Genomic DNA, 21,473 nt, shown 5'->3' with positions numbered 1-21,473 from the left:
TCTTTAGCACATAAGGTGCCTGCTGTAGAGGACATAGAACAGATGGCCCTTGTATGTAGCCAGTGCAGTCTACACTACCAAGTAAAGTATCAAAGAGGTAGCATGTTAGCCTGTACCCTTCTCTTTGTGTGCCAGTATATTTACACCTGCATCTGTCATTTTCACACCACACATCTGAAATGGGTTTTTTAAACCCAAAGGCTTATGCCCAAATAAATGTTAGTCTTTTAGGTGCCACCAGAATCCTTGTTGTTCTACCAAGTAAGGTGGGCACGGGTGCTGCCACTGCAGCACTCAGCACTATGGAAAAGAGCAGCAGGAGAGAGCCGTGCACCATCACAGGCTCTCAGAGAATTTAAGTACTGTAATGGATTAAGAGGAATTGTGGAGTGGCCTGTAGCACTACGGAGCCATCCTAGAAAGGAGAAGATGCTTAGAGTTCTGAAGGAGTCCCTCAGTCTCCAAGTTAAAAATAGTGCACCAGCAGGCAAAGTTGTGGAGGGGGGATGCTGTCTCACTGTGCAGATGAGTTGGATGTAGGGTTAAGAGGCTTCCTACACCAGAAGTGAGCTCTAGCCAGCAGCTTTGCTTTAAATGCTGCTAGCTACAGGAGGCAGGGGTGTGCTCTGGTCTGTTTAGGATTAACTAAGGGTGCCTTGACACTGGCCTCTCTCCTCACCACACAGAGTTTTATTTGGTCCAGACTTTATCTGTAAAGCAGGGGGAAAAGGGATATAGCCTTCCCTCTCCCCAACAAAAAGAGTTCTTCCACCACACTACATTTGCTTGCTATATTAAGCCATAGTCCTCCCTCTGCAACTTGAGAATTGTGACCAGCTGCCAAAGCTTAGAACGTTCACTTTAACCCTAGTGTGGGTTCTCTTATTAGTCAGTGTAAAAAGCCAATGGTGGCATTTGAGACCTTGTAGATATTGAAGCAGAGAAAAGTCAGTTGGAGCTGGTAGTAGATCTGGGTTGCCCTTCCCTATTCCCCCCCACTCCCAAGACCTTGACTTGGGTCATCTGTCTTTAACAGTAGGCTAGTACTGTGGTTAACAGTCCATGCAAAGATGGCAGGAGAGGGGAGTGTCAAGGAGATTCCACAGCACTGAAGTGTAGTGCAACACTTCTTCCTGCAGACAGAAAAGTGCCTGGGTGTAGCAGTTAGACACCACTTGCTCTGCAGAGCACCACCATCATGCAGGGATTGCATATCAGCCAATCATGTTATGTTAATGCAAACATGATCTTACAGGAACTGCCTAGGGCTCCAAGAGGACTGGACACCAGGGGTACAATGAAGTGAACTCTGCTTCATCTGCTGTACAGCAAGTGGACAATTAGAGCTGGAGCTTCCCTGTAACCTGTTCCATCATTTGCTGAAGTCTCTAGACAACAGTGCCTCTCAAGCCTTTTCTAGGAGTTTTATCAAGCAGTTAGAAGGCTTGCTCATTTCCATTATTTAAGAGTTTAAAGCTACTGAGATCACTGCTGGATTTTTCTTCTCTATAGAGGAAATAAAGGGTGGGAGACAAGGCCCTTCATTTAGGAAGGGCTCACTTTAATTTAGTTCCATGAGTTCCCATTACAGAGCATGGGAGACAGTTTAATAGGGAAGATAATCAGAAACCGGGAGGAAAACCACCACCAAGTTTTGTTCTTGTTAAGTTTATTGGCATCATGTTTGTCACAACCGCTTAGCCTACGTACTAGAATGTAGACCTCTGGAAAACGGGTAGAAGAAGTGTTCCATTGAAGCAAGCTACAAATGCAAGAACAAAGACTAGGGAAAAGAGGAGGAAATGGAGGGGACAACCAAGTTTTTCCCATACCAAAAATTCCAGATTAGTGGTTGGCACAAGGGGAGGAAAGATTTATATTCCAGGTCATTTGTCAAGGGATTACCACCTCAACCCAGGAAAGGGAAAGATGAGCTCCTTCCACAAAGGTGGGAGTTACTGGAACACCTCAGACTTTAATGTTCTGCAAAGAATGCAAAAAAGTTAGTGGACAGGGAAGGTGAACAAACAAGATGAACATTTGATAGCTGTATTTAATTTTTTGCATCCAATAATCCAGTATGCACATCCTCTGAAAATTTAGAGACAAGGAAGCCAGACAGATTTTCCAGGAGATGAAGCTTTTTTCTGCTCTCAAAGTCAATAAAAAGGTTTACATAATTCTTGCTTCTACTGTACAGAATACTGCCTCTATCTAGACTTTGTTGCTAGCACACTGCATTTCAGAGTCCTCCTCACTTTCTAGTGGATCTGTGTTTCAGTACTTAAACATGTAATTCAAGAATTTTACACTAATTTATACATTTTTAATTGGTTGCATATATTAACATGTACTATAAGATTTTTCCTAAAGAAGCATTACATAATACATGGATACTGTAAAAAGATCTGATTAGTTAAAAGTAACAAGCATTAACAGATACATACAAAACTCAACCTAATTAGACTGAGTGCTGAGCTTGCGATGAACTATGGGTAATCAGCCTTTCCAGTTGCAGCCTTCACAGGGGAACACAAGACAGTTAAAAATGTATGTCAATTGTTACACAGATTACCTGTAAACAGTCTTTCCATTGGACACCTGAATTAGCTTACGTTCCAAACTTACATAAGAATTTCCATTTTAAACTAAGAGAAAGGCCTGTTACCATGAAGTGATGTGGAAGGATGTAGGGACATGGATGAGTTGTGTGTAAGGGAATGGGCTTACAGTTGCTCATGGTAGATGGGGAGGATTTTGGCAGCTGGAGATGGGAGTTTATTTCATTTGTTTTTACACAGAAGAGGGGCTGTGTGTTTGAAGGCCTAAGTGTGATCTGTTTGTGAAGGACTGTGCTCAACCCCTCCATCTCCATCTCAGCAGCTGCAGGACTCTGCAGTGGCCTTTGCTCGGTCATTCTTGTCTAGTTTGATGGGTTCAGGGAATTCGTTGTAAAGCTCCACCTCCGTTTCCTAAGAAGAGAGAGAAGAGAGTCACTAGTTATAGATTTTACTTGTTCTCAGCTAGGTCTGCACCACTGAGGGAAGCGGGTAGTGTACAGTGTTACAGACTGCTATTGGGGAAGGAAGCTTTCTGCTGGGAAGAGGATTGCCCAAAGGAGGAGTAGGGAAAGGACACCAAGTCTGGAAGACATCAAAGATGGCAAGTGCTGGCTTGGCACACTCCTTTGGGAAGGGGCAGATACTGATGCAGAGAAGTCAAATTCAGCACGTCTCCTGCAAGTGTCATTAGCTTAAATGCAACATGACCAGCTTAGATTCTGGTTGCAGAGTTGACTGGAAAGCCACTAGAGGGTGCTAGATATTTCTTCATATCATACCTGTTTAAGTGCATTTCGTGCAATTGTCTGGAAAGCTTGTTCCACGTTAATGGCCTCCTTGGCACTGGTTTCAAAGTAAGGGATGTTATTTTTGCTGTAGCACCAGGCCTGTGCTCGTTTTGTGGTAACCTGTATGAGGAACAGGGAACAATCACCACCTTCATCTATGGCAGGGTGGCCAACCTGTGGCTCCAAGGCCACACGCGGCTCTTCACAAGTTAATATGTGGCTCCTTGTCTAGGCGCCGACTCTGGGGCTGGAGCTACAGGTGCCAATGTGCGCTCATTGCTCAACCCTTGGCTCTGCCAAAGGCCCTGCCCCCACTCCACCCCTTCCCCGAGGCTGCCATGCCCTTGCTACTCCCCCCCCCAAGCCTCCTGCACACCACAAAACAGATGCTCAGGAGGTGCGGGGGGGGGGGGGGGGAGAGCTGATGTGGGTGCTGCTAACATATTACTGTCTCTGGCAATGTCCATTGGTAAATTCTGGCTCCTTCTCAGGCTGGCCACCCCTGATCTATGCAAAGAGCACTCTGCCAGTGTTGGTCCTCAAGTGGAGAATTTTTTTTTTAAATTAAGAAAACACCTACCACATGTATGGACAGAAAGCTAGCATCCAGTTTGATCAGCTAAAGTTGCTGCCTTAGGTGGAAGGCGAACATGGTACAGTTTGAATCCTAACTGCAGTAAGATTTTGCTACAGCTGGAGCAAGTGAGATATTTTGTCTAGAATGCAGCTAGATTAACTCCACTGTCTAGCACTTTGGCATCAGTTCTCCAATAACTATGGAGTCATCTGCACAGTCCAACTGCCCCCAACCCTTGGGACTCAAAGAGTCAGGTATATGCTGGATGTTACAATGTACGTCCTAACTGTCACTGCATGGGCAACATACAAGAGAACTGCTTTAGAAAACCCAGTGAGTTGCTTGATAATGGCTGGGATTTTAGTGCAGAGATTGAACTTTTGCTTGAGGTATTCTGAAGGATGTTTGCCCATCCCCTCCTGCCCCAGATTCCTCAGAGGAAGCCTCCGCTTTAGGTATGTTATGAACCCTACAGTCACAATGGACACCCCTTTCCTCCACACAGCACGCAAGACAGACCAGCAACATTTTCACCAAGCCAGAGGTGACCAGGAACTGCATGGAGTAAGTCTTTGAGATGGCTTGGCGCAGCTAAATAAGACTCAACTAGCATCTGTGCTGCACTTCTTGAACCACTGCCTCATGTTTCCTCTAATGTTATGCCCCTTCTCTCCAAGGGAATGTATGCATGGCTCTGTAGAGGACAGATGGGTAGCCCTCTTCACAAGGGCCCAGGTTAAACAGTGTTAGCGGTGACTCTCTAAGCTGCCCTGATGCTTTGGACAAGACTAAGCTGCCTCTTAGAATTATCCCGACAAGCTCTCTGATACAGTGCCTTTCTTGAAAGCTACTGAGACTTACTTGTCTGTTTTCTAGGTCAATCTTGTTTCCCAACACAACAAAAGGGAAGTTCTCAGGATCTCTTGGACTGGCCTGAATGAGAAACTCGTCCCTCCAGCTGTCTAGGGTTTTAAATGTATTTGGAGCTGTCACATCGAATACCAGCACGCAGCAGTCTGCTCCTCTGTAGAAGGCCACCCCCAGAGACTGAAACCGTTCCTGTCCTGCTGTATCCCATATCTATAGAAAAAGCAGAGGGACAAGTTAGTACAGAAGTTACTTACTGGACTTGACATGGGTCTTGGGGGCAGCTCTAGTGCCATTTAAATTGAGGGATCTAGCATATTTGTTTATCCAATGCCCCTTGGAATTCTGCAGTCCTCAACACTGCCATGAGGCTGGTTGAGAGAAATTAGGGACTTTCCCTTACATCTCCTGCACATATGGCATGTGCAAGAAGTCACTATAAGCTGAGCAAAACTGGCCCTTCCTAAAGGCCCTTAGCTCCTTGTAGGAGGCAAGACTACTGCAGTTTCAGAATTGTATCAAACTTCTGAATCCTGTCAAATTTAGACCAGTGCATCAAGAAAGTTTAAAATAAGTGACACTTTGGGATTGGATAGTCAAGAGATTATACATATCCTGGCTTTCAAAAGCCATCTGTATCACACTGTTACAAGAGATACAGGAGTAGGCAGCCACAGTGAGTCTAGATCTGAGCAACATTGAATCCTATTTGGAAGACAAGTTTCCCCTGAGGCTTTTCAGACAGATGTGTTAGGTTTGAGAATGCAGTAGTGCTTTCATATGTTCATGTATATCTTTTACAAGTTTCACCATGTACCTCAACCCTACCAATAGGTAAGCAACCAGCAAAAAACAAGCTAAGACAACTCTACAAGCTAGTAGTTTCCCTACAAGCCAATGTGATGTGGTCAGGAATTCTATGCACTAATATCCTACCATTCAATTCCTCCCCCCCTGCTCCCAGAGTGATTTCCAGTCAGACTCAATCAATTTCTTGTTTCCCCAAGACAGCTGGAAGTTCTGATCATTTAGAATTCCTGTCTGCAGCTGGTTTGAGTTTAATTGCAAGCTGAAGTTCAACAGCAGTTTGTTAAAGTGAGTCCTGGGAAGTCTCTTCCCTGCCCCACTCCCTTTTGTGTAAGAAGCAGAGCAAAATCTGCAGCAAAGTTGAGAAAAGTCAAGCATGATGGCAGTTCTGTGCTTTAGCCCATTTGAAGTTGGGTGGCCAGGTTGTCCACAGCAGAGCAGCCATACTAGAGGGCTACCCCCTGGAGTATTTCAACAGAACACTAGAGTTTCCAGTAGATATTTCCCTTTGATAGCTCTTTAGATCTGAAGAAGAGATTAGAATTGGAGAAGCTTACCCAAAGTCAATAAAAATCATCAGAATAGGAAGTTGAGGGGTACAAGTCTTCATGCTTCAGAGTGTAAGCCAATCACTAGCTGACACTAGGGAAGGCCTTCCCCTCAGCAAAAGGGTGGGGGGGATTTACTGAATCTTCCTACAGAAGATCCAGTTTAGTTACCAGTATTAGAGACTGGACTAGTGACCTAGCAATTCTGTTACCAGATATCAATATTCCTGATCAGTGGGTATGGGAATAGTTAAGCCAGTTGTGTTCTAGTCTAGAAGATAGTCCACCCATCACCCCGATTGGTTCAAAATCTACTGCACACTCCCTCTTAGCCCCCACCCCCTGTCAGGGGCCCAGGTCAATAATCCTCAAACTGTGGGGGTAGGCCTCCTTAGGGAGGTGCAGAGGAACATTTGGAAGACAGGAAGCAGGGCCTGGGCCAACCTTCACAGGGAGTGGGGAGGGAGTGCCAGGCTTCTAGTCATGCTTCACCTCCAGTCTTGCTCCTCCCCCATCCCCAGCTCTGCCTTCAGCCCAAGCTCTGCTGCTGAGGAAGCCTTGGCTGTGCAGTAGTGGAGGAGGGGTACAGACAGATTCTGTTAATGTTGGTGGTGGTACAGGGGGAGGGGGAGAAGGAAGACTGGAAAAGTTTGTGCACCACTGGCCTAGGTTGTGTGTATGAAAAAAGCAAACATGTCATGGCCAGTCACTCTGACCACAGTAGTGTTCTAGCCTAGAACATTAAGGGTCTGCATACACTAGAAGGCTAGACATGCTATCCTATTCTTGGGGCATCCTTGTATTAGTGTGTTTAAGGAACCAAGTGGATAGTGTTCCAGCCCAGGACCTGGTGGTAATACTACCCAACAGCTCTATAAGTGTCCCAGACACAAATAAAGCAGTGTTTGAACACCCAAAGCAACTAAGCACTGGTGTTATTAGGCTGCATAGATAGTCCTGCTTACACTGCTCCATGTAGGATGGGAAGCTATTTTGGCTTGAACTGCTGGTAAATAAGTCTCCTCAATTTACTTTCTAGGCCACTGAAGACAGGGCCTTACAATCAGAAGGTTAGACTTGTGACTAATCTGCAGTCTGCTAGAGAAAGGAGTAATTCCTTCAAAGGGCCTTTCATGCCTGGCTCTACAAGTACTCTGCCTTCTCCTCCCTCCCATGAGGGAAAGATTTATTAATTGATAACTGGATAAGTTGGATACCTCCCATTTAAGAGGGCTAACTGTATCTTGAACTAAAGTTCTTGGATCTTAGCCCAGGATAGTGCCTTCTTCATGCCACCCTTGTACTCTGCTTGGCCACTAAGCCTTCTGTTTTGGCTGGCTGTAGCCAGCCTTCAGAACTCCCCACCATGTGAAGGCCTCAGCTTGAGGCCTTCCCCTGGTTTGTACTTTCTCAAGGGACAAGATGTAGAGAAAGGCTTCTCCCTCTGTCCCTTAAACGCAACTGAGGAGCTGCATTTAATATCTGAGGTGGTTAGAAACTGATGGCCAAAGGGAGAAGAGTAGCTAAGAAATGCAAAGATCCAAGGAGCCAGCATAGATATTTGTAGGATTATGGTTAAGGGTCACCTGCAGTTAATTCAATCCTGAGCCAACATGCAGGGAATTACTGTGAAGTTGGGCACAGAAATGCTGGACCTCAGCTGCTTATATTTGGCATGAATGTGTACTTCTGCCCACTCCTGAGCACTTTACATCTGAGCTGTGAAAGCCTCTTAAAATAGGCAAGTAAACAAGAGATGAGATGCTAGCAGCTCAGTCGCTATCCTTACCTGCATTGTGACTAATCTATCATCCACCATCACCTCCTTTGTCAGGAAGTCCGCTCCTATTGTAGCTTTGTATTGGTTACTGAATTTCTTGTTCACATACTGGTTCATGAGTGAGGTTTTCCCCACCCTGTAGGAAGAGAAAATGAGGCAAGACTAATCAAGAAGTAATTTCTGCAGACAGCATTTTGATACCCATAAGCGATTCAGTCCAAGCGTTTTTGCTTTATTTAATATCAGGATTAAGGCACCAGGACCTTCACTCTGAAGTATGTTGACCAAATGCCTGATCACAGTGAGCAGGACATTTAGAAGACACTTGCATTATTGTGGATGGGAGAAGTGACTATGAAGCTCCTTGAGCTAGAGAGATGTTCTCAGGCTGTGTAAGCTCAACCAGCCCATTTGGTTCTGATGAGGAAAGGGAATAATTGCAAGCACTTTTGGAAGTGTTCCTTTAGGACAGGTTTCAGAGTAACAGCCGTGTTAGTCTGTCTTTGCAAAAAGAAAAAGGAGTACTTGTGGCACCTTAGAGACTAACCAATTTATTTGAGCATGAGCTTTCGTGAGCTACAGCTCACTTCATCAGATGCACACTGTGGAAACTGCAGTAGACATTATATACACACAGACCATGAAATAATACCAGCAGGACAGTGGGGTGGGAGGGGGTATTGTTTCATGGTCTGTGTGTATATGTCTACTGCAGTTTCCACGGTATGCATCCGATAAAGTGAGCTGTAGCTCACGAAAGCTCATGCTCAAATAAATTGGTTAGTCTCTAAGGTGCCACAAGTACTCCTTTTCTTTCCTTTAGGACAGACACTGCTAAACTTTTGCTGCATCATCCCCTCCCTTCACAGGGAAAGTTTTCCCAGGGACAGAGAAACACTGGGGAGTGGTAGCTCATGCCTGGAGCAGCAGCAGCAGGACTTGGCTGGTGCCCATCCCCAAAGAACCACTTGGGGCAGACCAGGGCTCTTTAGCCCCATGCAGCAGAATGGAAATATTCAGAGCTGTGACCACAGGTGTCCAAGTGAGGGCAGCAGCAGGGAGTGTATGTATGAAATCTAGCAGACTGCAACTGGAGCAGGGCAGTTGTCCCATCCGTGTCCACTGGAGACTCCTGTGGATTCTGCCACCCTGGCCCAGACAGCCCCATGCTGCAGCCACCCCCCATAGGCTTGTTGTACCTCTCCCCTGCCCTGGGAAGGTGTGCCAGTTTGAAGATTCTATTCTTCAGAAAGGAGTGCACTGGATGTTGAGATAGTACCCAGCACAAAGGGACCCCCCCAGACATGATTTTAGGCCTTCAGACAAGGGGCAGGGATTGGCTTTCAATAGAAATTAGCTATACTGCTCTCACACCTCAAGTCCCTTCAGGTTATGAAGTGAAAACAGCTAATGGAATCTAACATGATGAACAAAGCAGTTTGAATGGTATTGCTACAGTAGCCAAATAACTTCATCATGTCCAGTGGAGACATAAGACCTTAACATACTTTGCATAGTGAAGTAGCCTGGGAGTGGAGATTCTGCTAGATATACCAGCTTAGAGGTTACCACCACTCCCTCAAGGCTACCAAGTGCTCTCTGTTCAGCAACTTGCTGTATGTGGTGGCATGACAGATTTGTTTATCTGATGAGACTCAGGGTTGAATTACTGTTTGTGCAGTAAATCCAAGAACAAAGAAGCGTCTGCTTCACTGATTAACAGGAAGCTGAAGTTAACATCTTTGCTCAAGGTATCACTTGTGTATTGTTCATTACTCCCAGATAACAAGCGAGTGGCTAGCACAGTATATTTAGTATTAATTGTTTTAGGACCCAATTCCTCATTGTCCAATGAGATGGTAAAAGCTTTAGGAGACTCCCAGGAATAAGACTTCAAATTTCTAAATGCAGATTTAGAAGATTTTTACCAAGTTGAGTCACCATAGAAACTTTGGCAATACGGTAGATTGCCAGTATTTCTAAATATGGAATTGGGGACAAACACTGGGAACAAGGGGCTGTCAAGTGTCCTTAAAGCCATAAAGGCAGTATAGTAGTCAGCTGCTTTCCACAACTCAAATTTCCATCTCACTCTAATACTTCACTGGTCCAACCTAGGGAAGGACAAGCATTTGCAAGCCACATTATGGGACACTTCAGCTGGACACAAGTTGTTTACATTAAGTTAATAAAGGCTCCTCCACTTACCCAGAGTCTCCAAGGATAATGACTTTCAGTAACACTTTCTTCCTAGAAGTCATCTTTCAAACTAAAAAGGAAAGAGAAGAGTTCTCATCATTCTGATGAGGAAATGACTGCACATTGTTATCAAACTAAGTCAAGTAGTTAACCTGGAATTGAAACTCTCCAAGCTTAAACATCCTATATCCCTGAAAGTTTTAAATGCAACCAGAGACTTCTGGAGCTTTAGAGTACAATTAATACTTGGCCACCAAGTTACTAATTAGTGGTTGCTCATTGGTTTAGGCCTCTTTGATTGCCATAAACTTTGTATAAATGGTGAGGCATAGACCATCTGCCCACCTCTGCTAGTAGCCTGAGCTACAGCCCCCACTATGTTTTATAAGACTATCCAGTCTGGCTTCTTTTGGACATGTTGGCCCAAACTGACTCACCTGGTAGTACTGAGCTTAGCTAGTGTAGCCTAATGGCACCAGTTAGAGGGGGGCTTCTTGTCCCTGTCAAGTCTCCTTGAGAGACCACAGACAGTACAGATTAGAGTTCTATTTCTAGGTAAGTCATGCAAAGAGGGAAGTATTAGGTGTTTGGAGTAAGGTTAGAGGACACACGCAATAGCAAGAGAACTGAGATGGTGAACTTTCCAGTTGACCATCCTGATAGAAATAGTACTAGTAGTCTAGATCACTAGGATGTGTGGGGCACTGAGCAATGGAACTCAATAGGAGCAGCCTATGCTAAGGCTAGGAAAAGTGGTTACAAACCGCTCTGCAAAAAACCAAAACACACCCATCCCCTCACCCACAATGAGAATCCAATGCAATTAAAAACCAAATCCTACCATGCAAGAATGTTTCAATTTCATTTAAAATATGTTTAAAAAAGTTTTAGCAAAAATGGTTGCTAAGGGTCAATTTACTGAAAGGGACTCCCCCCCCCCCCCCACTGTAAGCTTCTTAGAAGAGTCAGCTGTGGCATCATGTTTTTAATACACTATAGTGTACTTGGAGAACTGACTGTTGAGCTGAACAGTTGATAGAATTTCTGCTTCTGAGGTCCTCTTCACTAGGCTAGAAGAAGTTTGAGGACCCAAGTTTAGATACTGCTCTAGCTCCACTGCTCTCATTGGTTGGCCAGCATTGGTTCATTTGGTTGCCCAGTATCGATGGGATTGTACTATATATTTAGTATAGGGGCCTTAATGGCATTTTTAATGTTGCTCTCAGCACAGCACAGATGGGGGCATGCTCACTGTTGCCATTTTGAGCTTGTCTGTATACCACAGTTCCTTGTGCTCCCCATCTGTCTACATCCACCTGTTTTCTCATCTAGATTATAGGCTTAGTAGGGCCTAGCACAATATAAAGAAGTCTGGGTTAAACCAGTTTAAGCAGATTCAGTACTGCTTTGTGTTTATAGAAAGTCTAACTGCTGCAGAACAATCACATGTTTATTGGTTCCACAAAGCCAGAGGGCACCCCATAATTCACCATTTCAGCATTCTGCCAAGGCCTATACATTTCTCAAAAGGTTTTCTAGAGAGGGAAAAAAAGGAGTACTTTAAGCTAAACTTTAAAGTTACTCATCTTCATGTTTCATCCAGTTTTAGAGCTCCTTTCCCCCTCATCCAATTATGCCCTTTTCAGGGCAAGGATGCTCTGTTGGGGTTAACTGCTTGCATTGAATCAATCATTCTAGTAAGTGTCACAGCAGATTCTGATCCAGTCTTAATCAGAGTTCTCAATGTAGGGAACAGGTCATGGTATAATTCATTAGAGACAAATGTGGGATGGACCTGAGATTTGGACTCCTCACAAGTGACAGGAGTGATTTTTAGAGTTTATTTGGAAGAAGAGTTTGAAGAGCAGTCATTGATGTCATTTGCCATTGACCAGCAGTCAACTGCTTAATACTCTTAGCAAGAGAGGGATACACAGACGTTTACTCTTGTTGACACCACTCAGCAGCACTATGCAAACAGACTTGTGTGCCTTACAATCAAGGCCCTGTGTAAGTAACAATTTCATGGACTGCAAGAAAATGTTAGCCCAATACTGTCATTTCCTCCGTGCCCAGCAAGGAGACAAGCAGGCATTCCTGCTTCCACCTCCCCATGAGGCCCCAGCTACTTGTGGGGTGGGGGCCAGTCATGGATTTGGTTGGTCCAATCCTGAGGGAGAAAGGGGCTGCAGGCCAGGGGGTACCTCACTATACAGCGCTGTCCAGTAGCCCTGACAGTGTGACTGTTAGGAGTTGCTGCCCCTACCCCTGGTCACACCCAGGAAGACACTGCTACAACAGCTGGCAAGGAGTTAAGACCAGGAGCCATCCCCCATGACACCTACTTATGTTACAAATGGCAGTGGTGCTTGCTATTGCGCAGACTAGTAACAATGGAGCTCAGGCTCAGCTCCTGTGGTGTCTTTGGGTCTCATGGGTGCTGCTGCGTGGCACCATTCCCAGCCCACCCCCCCCCCCCCCCTGCTGGCTTGACAGCAGCCGCTGGGCTGGAGCTAAACATTGAGTGAGCTAGGACTTGATCCCTTGCCCAAACGAGGTCAGACAAGTCAGCCTGGAGATTAATTATTGCTCCACCCCAAGGATAGGGCTGGCTGCTGTGCCCCCCAAAACAGCCGCATCAGGGAGGTGGAAGCTGGGATGCTGGCTTCCACCTCCCTTCATTGGAAAACTGCAGCAGTTGGCAGCCATGTGAAATCTGAACTTTCAGTCATGATACTGATTTTTAAATTTGATTTTTCAAGCCTTATAGTCCACCCAACTTTCTTCACCTCAGAATGGTGACAGTACCCTGAAGTACCAGCTTGCAGACAACCAACTGTATGGCACAGTTTAGGCTAAAGCCAATTTTGGTTTCTAAAGGCACTTTAATCTCTGTAAAGATTCATGTACAAAGTAGTCTTACTGGTGTGCTCTCAATTACTGTTGAGTCTCACTTCTCTAGGAAAAGTAAAGAGTTTTCAAAAAATTGAAAGTAAATTCTACAAGTAAACAAATTTATACAGTTAGTTTCACTCCTACTGGAAAGTTCAGCATCACTGCCAATACACTTTTTCCTGGCATTTAGAGGCAGCTTTTGCCACTTCAAATGTATTAGTTTGTAGAGCTCCCAGTAACTTAGAAAGTTATGTATACACTCTAGCTGTAGAGTGACTTGACTTACTGCTCCATTAGGAGCCCTCCAGTTCTGCTATTGAAGATGTTATGAATTGCTTCGGACAACATAGGAACTGCTAGGCTGACACCTCACCTTCAGAAATTAAGTACTAGTCAGGATTGGCATTTCAATGATCAGGAGGCTGTATTGCTCAAAGTGGCAATGTGAAGTTCTGATGCAAAGTGTTTTAATATCAACTGCCAAACTGAAATTGACATTTTAAGGGACTGACCATCTAGAATGCTAGACTCAACAGGGTATCAAGTTTAGTTGCATATTCTAGAATGTTTCCATTCAAACTTCATCTACACCAGTCTGAAGTAACTGCTGAGTATTATGGCTCTGGTGCCCAGGAAGGTAGCAAGCTATATGGAACAGTGAGTTTTGAGATCTGTAGCACTGAGTTTCACAACTGACAAATCCCTCTTGCTTGGTGGGAGAAAAAAAAAAAGATTAAGATGTGCTTCATCTTTCTAAGAAAATGACAGTTCTGAGTACCCTGTGCATGGACACAGTCCTGCTATATTCTGATCAGGACATTAAGCCAGTCTCCATTCTTTGAAGACTGCACTCATCATTGCTACTTGTGCCTGAGCAGCTGGGTCCTTTATTCATAAACATGAACTGACAGCTTTAGAAAGCTATAGCTAAGCCATACAAAACCCATCTGAACTCAGATGTAGTCAGTGCCTGGTGCACTGAATTTCAGCCTTTGACCAGGTTTGGTGTTTGATTGCTACAAGCAGGCCAGGAGAGCACGACGAGGGTACAGAACTGTGGCTTTATTGCCTTGATCATCAAAATTCCTGTGCTCCATTTATTGTTCATGGCAGTAACAGGTGGCTCTACCTTATTTGGGTTACACCAGATTTGCTTTGCAGTTTCTACAGAATGATTGGTGGAGCTGCCATGGTGTATGAAAGGAGATTTTAAACACTGGTGTAGATGATCTTGACAGCCCCTCCCAACTGTGCTGTCTTCCTCAGTCTGTTTCTCCCCTTGCTTGGGCCACAGCCTAATGGGGATACAATTCACTTGGAACAGACACCTGTCTATGCCCAAGACTGAAGAGGCATAGCTTCTAGAAACTTCACCCTTCTGCACCTTAGGAGGAAGTTCTCTTGTCTTTGGGGATACCTGTGAGACTGTTAATACAATAATCCTTGTTTCAGTTCCACTTTAAACATCTGAATTTAAACTTAAGATGACTTCTGGCTTAGCCCAGAGAAAGTGTGACTAGCTTAGATCTCTTGAAAGCAAGGCCCTCAGGTTAGACAGCCTGCTGTCTAGGGAGCAACTTTTTCTGCTGCCCTGATCTCTTATCAGCAACCTTTGTTTCCAGGCTGGTGTCCATTGATCCAGAACTACTATCCCTACTTTCCAAGCTAATTACAAAAGCCTTTTTTCAGTAGGCTAAACTGAGCTCATGCTGCCTTTCACAAGCCATCTGGCTGATTGAATCTAGTTTGTGAAGCCTCTTAAGCCAGAGGTGGCTAACCTGCGACTCCAGATCCACATATAGTTCAGAAGTTAATATGCAGCTCCTTGTCTAGGCACCAACTTTCCATTGTGCTGAGGGGTGCTCACTGCTCAACCCCTGGCTTGGCTACATGCCCTACCCCCCTTCCCATGAGCCTGGTGTTCCCTCCCTCCTCCCCCAAGAGCCTCCTGCACACCATGCAACAGCTGATTGGGAAGTGTGGGGAGGGAGCAGGGAGGTGCTGATCAGCAGGGCTGCTGATTTATTATGGTGGCTCTTTGGCAATGTACATTGGTAAATCCTGGCTCCTTCTCAGGCTGGCCACCCTGCCTTAAGCAGTTTGTGGGCAGGTCAGTAGAGACCCTTGGTCTATGAGGGATGCTCCCTTGTATCCTGTGGTGTTGGGTAAGTATGGGCTAGTTTGTTTTATTACAAGGGAATGTTGTAGAATTAATGCATAGGACCAAGTTCTATTTACTGGCTCTGCTACAGACTTCTTGTACAATACTGGGCAATTAACCTCAATTCTCTTCTCCAGTTGTGGTTTCACAAATTTACTGAGTTTGTCCCATTGCAAGACATCCTCATATGGAAGGAGTTGCATGCTTAAGCAGATTCTCATACTATGCTATTATGGAAAGCCTTCTATGGGACATTCATTCTTCCAAAACGTTTGAGAGATTTTACAAAGGCTATTCCAAGCTAAATTTGATATTGTGCCTTTAGTATTAACATAGGCTTTAGGATATTTGTGTTATCTTTTAAATCTGTGGCAGACTGTGAAGGTGCAGCTTCTTAAACTACCTTCACTTTAGTGAAACATGCATTCAAATAGACTTTCACCATCAATCATTAATCTACTCAAAGCTATGGAGAGCCTCAGAACCAAAGCTTTTTTGTTAAAGCACTTCAAGCAGCAAAGTGCCCCTCCACCCAAGGACAACCAAAACCCAAAAAACAGTGCAGTCTCTCCCACTGGGTAGGTCTACACTACACAGCTTTTAGCGACATGGTTGTGCTGCTACAAGTCAGGAAGTGTAGCTGCTGTTTGCCAGCTCTCCTGCCAGAGCTGACAAACAACCCCTCCCACAACAAGCAGGGTGTGTTGTCAGTAGGAGCATGCTCCTGATAAGTGCCAATGTGAACAGTGCATTATCAAAATGTCTTTTGGGGTGGGGGAAGAGAAGAGGTTTAGCACCTCTTAAAGAGGAGAGGTTGTTCAATTGCCAGTGTAGAAATAGCCTCAAAGACAAGTAGGTTTTTTGTATTCAAAAATGCAGGAAGGTTGTTGAGGGTATTGTCAAGAGCATGTTCATTTGGAGAGTAGTTTTGCAGACTTGCTCTAGTTTAGGCCTTGTCTAGGCTTAGTTTTGCTGGTCTAGCAGGTGTGGTGTGGGGAGGGGGAAGAGAAGGAGAGTGCACTTACTAGTGAAGAGCCACCCCACAGATATAACTATGTTGGGAAGAGCCCTGATGGAGACTCAGTTATACTAGCATAAGCACTCTTGCTGGTAGAAGCTTTTGTTGTTTGGGGAACTGGTATAATCTACACCACTAAAAGCCAGCATAAGCTGCATCTGTGCAAGGAGAGAGTGCCAATTCAGCTATAGTGGCAAATCCTTAGGGATTCTCTTCCTCTCCAGAAGATCATCTCAGCCTGTGCTCCATGTTGGTCAGCCAGTTACCCAAATCAGATGAATTGGTGTTTGTTTAGTCAAAGCAAAGGTAAGCATAGTATGAACTAGTCCCTTTACTAAAGGGAACCTGTTAAACCTAAACCAGTTCAGATTAGGTGTACCACTATGTAAGATTGGTAAAACAAGTCTCTAAAGTCTACCTTTAGAGAACTAGAGCATACAAGAGACAGTCTGCTGTATGTTTCTAGTAGAAATGGAAGAACTATCAATTGCTATTCTAAAGCAGCTTCCTGAAAACTTTGTCTGCAAGTCTTGTTCTATAAGATGACTGCTGGCCAGATAAGCAAGTTAGTTTCAGAATAGCTATGCAGGCCAAAGAAGAGAGATTCTTATATTGGGCAATTGGACTATTTATCCAGTCTAGATAACATTTCTAGCTTGATAGTTGTGAAAAGTTGAATACCAATTGTTTTATACCAAATGTGTAGACCCTCCTAGTGAGGAATTAGAGCTAAATGACTCATTAGAAGAAAGTCTAATAGTGTTACTATCTTGTAGGAGAGCATATTCACATTTCTTGCACTGGCTCCAGCCAGCCATTCTTGGAGACCATCTGAAAACTCCTGTCAGTCACTAAACCAGTCAGCAGCATTCCTTTCTGGTGGCTTAATCTTTGCTAGGGAAACTAGGTACTCTCTAAACAAGAGTCCTTTGCCTTATTCATGACTTAGGAAGTTCTCCCTCCTCCCAAGAGCACAGGTTGATCCAGCAGCCTTGGAGGCTAAATCTAAAAACTTCACTGAAATGTGCATAATCCAGGCATCTACATTCTCAGTCTCCCAGTGCTCCCTCTTCAAAAAACAAAACCCCATAGCTCAAACCTACTAGCCAGGCAAGGAGCAGAGCTGTGTCTTTACCAGTTCTGATTTCAGAAAAGCCAGATGAGCTTTATAGCTAAAACTGTTGGATAGTTCCCAAGAAGAGTCAGAAGTTACCTAGGAAGTTGTGTTCTTCCAACTCCAATCAGTATATACCATTCTGTAGTAATAGTCATTAGAGGAAATATAAGTGCTTATTTAAAGTGCAACTTATTAGAAATTCTTCTGCAATTGTCAAGAGGCAGCATGAGACGATACCATTGTGACTATGCCCTTTTGTTTCCAGTCCTCAGGGACAGGACCAGCTGTTTAAACATGCATCTCTACAAATTAAAAAGATGCCCTAGAGATGCTCACAACCTCTCTAACTTTCACTTAACACTCTTAAGTTACTTGATAATCAACTGGATGGATGCACAAGCTGAGACATGGCAGTGCCCCAAAACATCCAAATCAGTTACCTTTACAGTAGTCTACTGTCAAACAGGTGTAGTGCACACTGATGTTTGATGAGTCTGCCTTGTACTACTGTGAGGAGGCTGTTTCCCCCAGAACAGTGGTTCTCACCAAGAGGTATGTATACACTCGGGGGTAAGCAGAAGTCTTCCAGATGGTACATCAACTCATCTAGGTATTTGTCTAGTTTTAGAACAGGCTACTTAAAAAGCACTAGTGAAGTCAGTGCAAACTAAAATTTCATACAATTACTTTGTTGATTCTGCTGCACACAATATTTATATTCAAGTTGATTCTATGATAAAAATGAGAGCAATTTTTCAGTAATAGTGTGCTGTAACACTTTCATATTTTTATAAGCAACTAGTTTAAGTGAGGTGAAACTTGGGGTATGTAAGACAGACTTCTGAAAGGGGTCCAGTAATCTGGAATGGTTGAGAGCCTCAGCCCTAGAATATGAGGGGGCTTGAAAAGTTCATCTTCAGGGCAAGGAATAAGCACTCTCCTGGGAAAGCTATCAGCTCCAGCCAAGTCTAAGCTTTCAATTGGGACCTGTGTAAGTAATGCACTGCTGTTGTCTTAAGGTCTGAAAAGAGTCCCAGGGATTTTGTTGCTTGTAGTGTTGCCAACCTGCAAAGTTACCAGTTTGTCAGTTTTCCACTCCAAGCAGTAGAAGTGTGGAGAAACTGAAAATACTGCCAAGAACAGCCCAAAAATGGAGGGCAGGGTAGCAGGGACATTCATGACAATAGCTAGGAAGCTCTGAGGTTGAAAGTGGGACAGTGCTTGTCCCTTCTGCAGAGTGTGGAAAAGATAGCCTTGGGCATTACTAGTAGAGATGATCATACAAGGGTGAGAACCAGAGCAGTTTGAACCCTTACCTCCCCCTGCCAGCCAACAGAAAGAGGGAAGGTAGTTGCTCCCCAACTATATCTTCAGTGGTGGCAAAGAGCATTTAAGCCATCTGACTATGAATCTTCTGGTAAATTTTAAGTTCTAGGTGTGTGGCTAGGATGCACAAAATAGTGGGTGAGCAAGTGTTAAACAGCAGAGGAAAAAAGGACCATCATAATGTGTGGGGCAGATGGAACAGTACAAGTGTTCTTTGATACCTCTGAATAAAATGGACAGAGTTAAGAGGAAACTAGTGTAATAGGTAGTCACTATTTAATTAGTGCTGTTAGCTAGGAAGCACAGCAGTACAGGTATTCATCCTGGCTGATGTGGCCAGAACAGCCCAGCAGAACACCTCTGCTCTTGTAGAGGAATACTATGGGATCTTTGACCCAGCAGATATCCTGGTAGCAGAGTAATTGGGAATTATGCCAGGTTATTTGAAGTTAGTATTTCAGTAAGTGATCCAATAAAACCTCACAAGCAAATGTTTGCAGTCAAGGCTTATACTGAAACTCTTCCACTCCAGGGCTAGTGTAGGGAAATGTCTTTGTTTTCCCTCTCAGAAGTTGAGCTAAACATTTAGAGGATGGTATCCACTTCAAGAGATTTCTATTACTCACCAGTCATGACATTCTGCATGAAGGAAAGTAGTTTAAGAGAAATTAAAGTGGAAAGAGTACATATGGATTTTGTGAATAAAAGATCTAAGTTAAGTAGACACCCATTGTCCTGAAGCATTCTTTCAGCTTGAAATGTGACAACTTCCCACTACTCCATCCTAGAAGTGGCAAGATATCCAGAGGCCTGGTCACCTCCCCCCATGAAAGAGGTCTATTTATAATACTTCAAGAGAACAGCATAACTTTGCTGCTAACTGGGTAGCTAAGAAAGCAATTTCTCAGGAATTTAATACTTCTACTTGGTGGGTTAACTGAAGTGCCTTTTTCTATTCTGAAATGTGCTGTCGGAAGTGAAGTCCACCATGGGTTCAACATATACCAACCAATGCAAATTGTGACCTTTTGGTGAATAAAAATTACATCTGAAGTTCAGATGCTCATTTGACACTAGATATCAGAACTAGACTTGATGGTAGCTGTTCAGTCAAAGGACAAACCTTTACCACTACACATGGTTAAATTCTGCGGCAACAATGTTAGGTGGTTAGTGTGACTTAAACCAGACAAGGTTTAGAGATGAAGCAAATTTAGTGATTGAACTAATTAACTGGTTGTTTGTTAAGACGACAGCAGCTAGTCTGACCCATGCATTTAGAGGTTTTGGGGAGGATGTGGTATCCATTATGATCAATCCAGTTTTGATGCCATTAAGTGGAGAGCCCAATACAAGAAATCTAACTGAATGAGCAGATCCACATGACATGATTTGATGCAGTAAGGGATGCAGTTAATTGGCAGCCCAGAATAGCATGTCATAGTTAAGCATTAGGTACAGCCTTGCTTATTCTGTTATGACTCAGGCATTAGAGATCTCTGGCCAGGCAAACATTCCTTGACCCTATTGAGTCACTGTGCATACAGAGTACTTTTAAATGGATTATAAGCTACCTTGAGAACGTTGTCCAGAGGTCCACAGAGCAAAACACACTTCTTGCAGGCATGTTAAGGAAATGCCTTCTGTTCATCTGCAAGTACCCTTCAGGCATCATTTACAACAGTTAGACTTAGTTTCCCTTATGGAACAAGTTATGCCATTACAATTACACATTTAACTAAAGCCAAAAGATAGAGCTTTCTTTCGGAGGCTCCTGAGTTTACATTTAAGTCAGTTAACAACAGCTACTGTTTGGATGCAGAAGTGCTCCTTAAACTTAAACAAGCAAAGTGTTTACTATGTCATGGTTACCACAAAACTACTTCACTTTGAGCTTTTCTTCAAACACTTAAGTATTTAGTACCATCCTTGAGGAACTCACTATGCTTGTACAGCACCTCAGATGGTGCCTATGCATTCAGATGTATCTGTATAGTAGCAGTAACAGATGGCAGCTTCCTGTCAGATGTATATGAAAGTAATTAAGTCTCCCAAATTACAGGAAGTGTTAATGGCATTTTAAGTGGACTGTGTGTTTCTGTAGAATTGAGTGTCCTTTTGCCAGTTAGGACTTCAAAGATAGACCTCTTGATGAGCAGGAGCACAAAAATATGAATCAAGCATGTTTTGAGAAAGCTGATAATTTGAGAAGCTTCACCAAGTTGGGTTTAAGATTTGATATGGGCCACATTTTAATTCAGTGTTTCAAAGACTACCTCCCCTCAAATATTACTACCCATCTGTTTTGTTCCCTTTAGTGTGCTCTTCCCCCCCTGCCCATTGGTAGCTGGCAGCTCCAGTCCCAAAAAGAGGAAATTGGAAACAAGGAGCAGCCAGCCTCTTTGCAGATTAGACACCCATAGATACAGCTGAAAATGAGCAGCTAGCACCATGTGACCAGTCAGCTCCTCCTCATGGGTCAACAAGTGATCAGTGGACTTGTTTTGGGAGAAAGGTTAAAATTACTGCAATTTTCAGTTAGTCTAGAGCCTCAGTTTCCTATCAGCTTTTGAAATGCTGATAGCAAGACATGCTGCTGGAGTGCTTTGTTTTACAGAGGGTAAAACATCCTTCAGGGTTCCACCAACCAGGTTTCAGAAGCCAATACTCAGAAAAGATGCAGCAATGAAGCCATTGTAACTTATGATTCAGCCACACTATCTTAAGTCAATCCAGTGGCCAGTTTCTTGTGGACATTTAAAGGAATGTCATCTTAGTCAATGTGGGTGAGCTGATACTTCTGTGAGTGGAAGGGACAAGTTTTCAACA

General features: G+C 43.9%; 1 protein-coding gene across 2 annotated transcripts in view; it reads right to left on the bottom strand.

Moving 5' to 3' along the window:
* Positions 1–1,652: 1,652 nt before the first annotated feature.
* Positions 1,653–21,473, bottom strand: part of RAB7A (RAB7A, member RAS oncogene family) — a 31,751-nt gene continuing 11,930 nt past the window's right edge. For both annotated transcript variants that reach the window (XM_073351398.2, XM_073351397.2), the window contains 5 exons: positions 10,137–10,197; positions 7,938–8,064; positions 4,788–5,006; positions 3,341–3,469; positions 1,653–2,972 (listed from right to left, as the gene is read on the bottom strand). In XM_073351398.2, coding sequence (XP_073207499.1) covers positions 2,877–2,972; positions 3,341–3,469; positions 4,788–5,006; positions 7,938–8,064; positions 10,137–10,189 — 624 coding nt within the window. In that variant the 5' untranslated portion in view covers positions 10,190–10,197 and the 3' untranslated portion in view covers positions 1,653–2,876. The remainder of the gene's footprint in view (positions 2,973–3,340; positions 3,470–4,787; positions 5,007–7,937; positions 8,065–10,136; positions 10,198–21,473) is intronic.

This window comes from Lepidochelys kempii, chromosome 7 (genome assembly GCF_965140285.1).
Source record: "Lepidochelys kempii isolate rLepKem1 chromosome 7, rLepKem1.hap1, whole genome shotgun sequence".
Classification (NCBI taxonomy): domain Eukaryota; kingdom Metazoa; phylum Chordata; order Testudines; family Cheloniidae; genus Lepidochelys; species Lepidochelys kempii.
The sequence above is the reverse complement of the archived record's forward strand: the minus strand, read 5'-3'. Positions and strand labels throughout refer to the sequence as shown.